Source organism: Strongylocentrotus purpuratus, unplaced genomic scaffold (genome assembly GCF_000002235.5).
Source record: "Strongylocentrotus purpuratus isolate Spur 01 unplaced genomic scaffold, Spur_5.0 spur5_scaffold_2, whole genome shotgun sequence".
NCBI lineage: Eukaryota > Metazoa > Echinodermata > Echinoidea > Camarodonta > Strongylocentrotidae > Strongylocentrotus > Strongylocentrotus purpuratus.
In genome coordinates, this window is record NW_022145605.1 from 24,494,447 (window position 1) to 24,498,571 (window position 4,125).

Sequence of the window (4,125 nt, forward strand, 5' to 3'; positions counted from 1 at the left end):
GAGTCGTCATCAACAACCAAATCTTGAAAGACAAACACATCAGAAGTATATTAAAGGAAAGGTTACTTTAAAAAAAAAATAAAAAAAAACTTCAATCATTCAAATTAATCTCATGATCTAGGAATGTCATTTCTAAAACATTCACGAAAATTCCAATTCAACTAGTAACAAATAAAATGATTCAATAGATGTTATCAACACTTTATGAAGTCAAGGTAACTAAATACCTGTTGAAAGCTTCTGACAAAGGGGGCGGGCATGGGTCCGTTTTTTAACGAAATATTACGGTACTCTTAATTTTTTTATTTTATCATGCTCGGTTTTACCTTTAGATTTCCGATCGCACACATCACTCCCCCTCCTCTTCCTCTACGGGCCTGAAGACAGTGATATCATACAGTGCTAGTAAGGACGAGTCATCCATTATTTTCAGTGGAATATATAGAGTCTATCAGGAGTGCAGAAAGCGATCTCTCCTGATCGGTACTGCTGGAGAGTGTACCACCCTCTCACAGGCTTCTCAATCTTGTAATCGATGACGAGGTTCTGGACATGCTTCAGCTTTTTAGTGTACTCATCAATGCTGACCAAACATACGTCGTGCTTCACGGTGGCTATCAGGATTGTATTCTCTCCAGACACAGCAGCAGTTACGTCATCCCCTGCTTTCGTTAATTGATATTTTACAACACCTTGCTTGTCAATCAATCGTATTGTATCACCAGATTTAGTGATCAGGTAATCATTATAATTGGTAATCTGGTCAGGTACATACCCATCACATGGTATCTCCCTGATCGCCTTCCCACCTTCTGGTGAGAATACCTGGATCTTTTCAGCTTTCCTGTAACTAACATAGATCTGATCATCACCGTCTACAGCGAGGCTAGCAAATCCACCTTTATCGCGACTAAGAGTCTCAAACATTACATTCAACTTTGTGTACTCTAGTGTGTACAGTGTGATATTGTTTGAGTTATCAAGTATAACATACCGATCATCAGAGAGGAACCCTACTCCATAAATCGAATAATACTTCAGAATTTTCTGCTGGTACTGCCCATCAGCAGAGAAGATCTCCACGCCACCTGTCCAAACTCCCACTGCCATCCTACCGTCTGGTGTACCAACCATGGCAATCATGCTTTCCTTGGTAGACAAAGCGATGTTCTTTGCAACCAGGTTTGCAACTACGATCTTACCAAGGGCTCTCTCGTCCATTCCACCGTTCCTCTTGAAACGGACGCTTTTTCCTTTCTTGCTCAATTGCCTCGGCTGCTTGTAGTCAGGATCTTCTTGTTTCAAGGCCTCTTGTAAGTCTTGACATAGAGTGTCGTGTGCGGCCAAAGCATCCATATCTAACGGTATCTTTGTCTTATTGGTTACCACGTCAGCTATGGTGGTCAAGTGAGTGATGTGCTCCTGAGCCGATTTCTTCATTTCTTCCAGATCTTTCTTTACACCTTCGGTCATACCTTGGACTTCACCAATGAGGATTTCTTTCTTCTTTGCCAACTGCCGGACTGATTCTTCATATGCTTTATTGATATCATCTGTACACTGCTTCTGAACATTGCTCACACGCTCCTTCTGTTCATTAATAAAATCAACGTATTTCTGAAAGCAAGAGCGTTTCTTGTTCGCCTTGGATTTGAGATCCTCGAAACTCTTTACATGGCTGCTTTCATAAACACCTGCCTCGATGACCAGATGTCCTTTGTTTGTATGCTCCATGACAACACACCTGAAGCAGGCAAATCTCCTGCAGTCGGAACAGAAGCACTCCTCATCCTCTTTGGGGTGTTTTCTGCATTTACGGTATCTACGTACTGACACCTTCCCTGATACGATCTCACTCAGGGCTAAAACCTCATGACTGGTGAAGTCTGGCCACTGAGAGTGTGTGCTGTGGCAAGTGATACAGAAATACCTGCCACAGTCTTGACAGTAGACAACAGCTTTGGGCTTGTCCTCGGATTTACAATTCGAGCAAAACTGATATTGATTATTCATGTCCTCTATGAGAGACTTCAAAGCCAGATTTGCCGGTAATTTGCTGACTTCTTGGTTTGGGACCTGGGTTTCAGCTCTGCAGACGGGGCATCGGAGCATCTGGTCGTTACCATTGCATCCCAAGAGGTTGTCCAGACAGGCCTTGCAGTAGGTGTGAGAACAAGACAGAATCTTGGGATCGGTGAAGGTATTCAGACATACAGGACACTCCAGACTCTGAGCAATAACATTCTTTAATGTATCAGCCATGGTTAGAATTCTACAGGAATATGAGATAAAAGAAAAGGGGAAATTAAAGATGATTGGTGTAGCTTTGATTCATCTGATCGTATTAAAGGGGAGGGTTTATCATTTCCCTCACGCCTTTTTCCTACAGAATATAAGGCGTACAAAATATGATTTTCCGTTATATGTTGATTTAAAAAAAATCATGTTATTCATCAACTGAATTTACTATGTACAGTACTATGTGAAAATGAATTTAAAAATCAAACTGTTTCCTTTGTCTCTCTTCAGATAATGGACATTATAAGGGGGGGGGGGGAATGAATATATTATCAATGATGATAATGCTAATGATAATGATGATGATGATGATAATAATAATGATGATGATAATAATAATGGTAATAATGATAATAATAATGACAACAAAAATAACAATAATTACTATAACTACAATGATGCCTTGTTTACCCAGATCATCATAAATACACATACTGTTTTCCCCGAGGGCCCTGCAATCATATTACTACCCCGTCTTTAGCTAACCTACCATAATAGTGTGCCTTTAAGCATTCCCGGAATTTCTTCCTACCGGGTACCCATTCACTATACACATGGGATGGGTGGAGAGTGACCAATGTACAGTAATGTCTTGCCAAAGGACATTAGTGCCGTGGTGGAACTCGAACCGCGAACCACGTGATTTAAAAACAAGCAGCCTATCCACTAGAATAAACCACAACACCTCTACATGTATTGCAACTACATGTTAACATGCTTGTACAAATTTCGTGAAAATCTGAAGTATATATACAAATCATTATAATAATCAACCACTTGAAGCCCATGGTTATACCTTGGAAAACAAAAATATAATTTTAACATAAGTCTCAGAAATGTAGTCTACCTTTCACGTTTTCATCACTTTGGCATTGGAATAATAATCATTACATTATTTCTTAATTAATCTAAAACCAAGTACATGTATTAGAAACATGTTACCTTTGAACGGAAACAAATATGATAAGCTGATGACGTATCAAAAGCAGTACTATATTCATGTACTTATGCACACTGGAATATATACTATTTATACAAAAATCATCATGTTTGTTTGTAAAGAGGATATTATATAGATTGCTCTGATTTGGCAGAATCATTAGCTGAAATGTTAGCTATATTAATAATCACATATTAACCTGAATATTAACCATGGACATGGGCATTCATTCATACATGTATCTATTTGTAATTTAATTCACTGCAACGTACCAACAGCATTGTTGTTCACAGGACAAACGTACAGTATTAAGTTATACATGGTTTTTCTTGGCCTTAGCTCAATCGCTTTCCATTTATCACCTCAAAGACATCTAGACCGAGATCTAAGCTAAAGGAAAATTATGATTTTATGAACCATATACAAACAACACCTCAAAATGTTTGGGCGTCAGTCGAATAAAGATATAGATCAACTGCAACAATGTAAAACGAAAATATTGTTAATTGTCACTGCATGTCTTTTGTAAATGACAGACATTTTAATTCACTCACCTCTTTTTCAGTCATTTAATACCGATCAGTCTATAGGTGTTAAATCAAATCAGTCAGTAAACATGTATACTCTTTGCCATTGCAATGTACTGGTTCACTGTTCATTAAAGTGGTGCTATATACATGTATGTATTCAGTCTCTCGGTATATATTTAGGAACTAGGAATTCCCAGCAACCTTTGACATTGAGATTTGAATCGTCCAAAAAGTGATCGCCCAATAAAAACTCGACCTCATTTTGTTGAGCGTCTGTCGAGCAAATATATACCAGTATGCATTATATTACTGCTACCCCCCCCCCACACCATTACAAACGATTCTAAATTTCGGAGC

At 38.6% G+C, this 4,125-nt stretch overlaps 1 protein-coding gene across 1 annotated transcript; it reads right to left on the reverse strand.

Annotated features, from left to right (window-relative positions):
* Positions 1 to 429: 429 nt before the first annotated feature.
* On the reverse strand, positions 430 to 2,262 carry LOC115926437 (tripartite motif-containing protein 2-like). The gene has a single exon (XM_030991148.1). It carries the CDS (start codon positions 2,260 to 2,262, stop codon positions 430 to 432), a length of 1,833 nt encoding a protein of 610 aa, XP_030847008.1.
* Between the last annotated feature and the right edge of the window lie 1,863 nt (positions 2,263 to 4,125).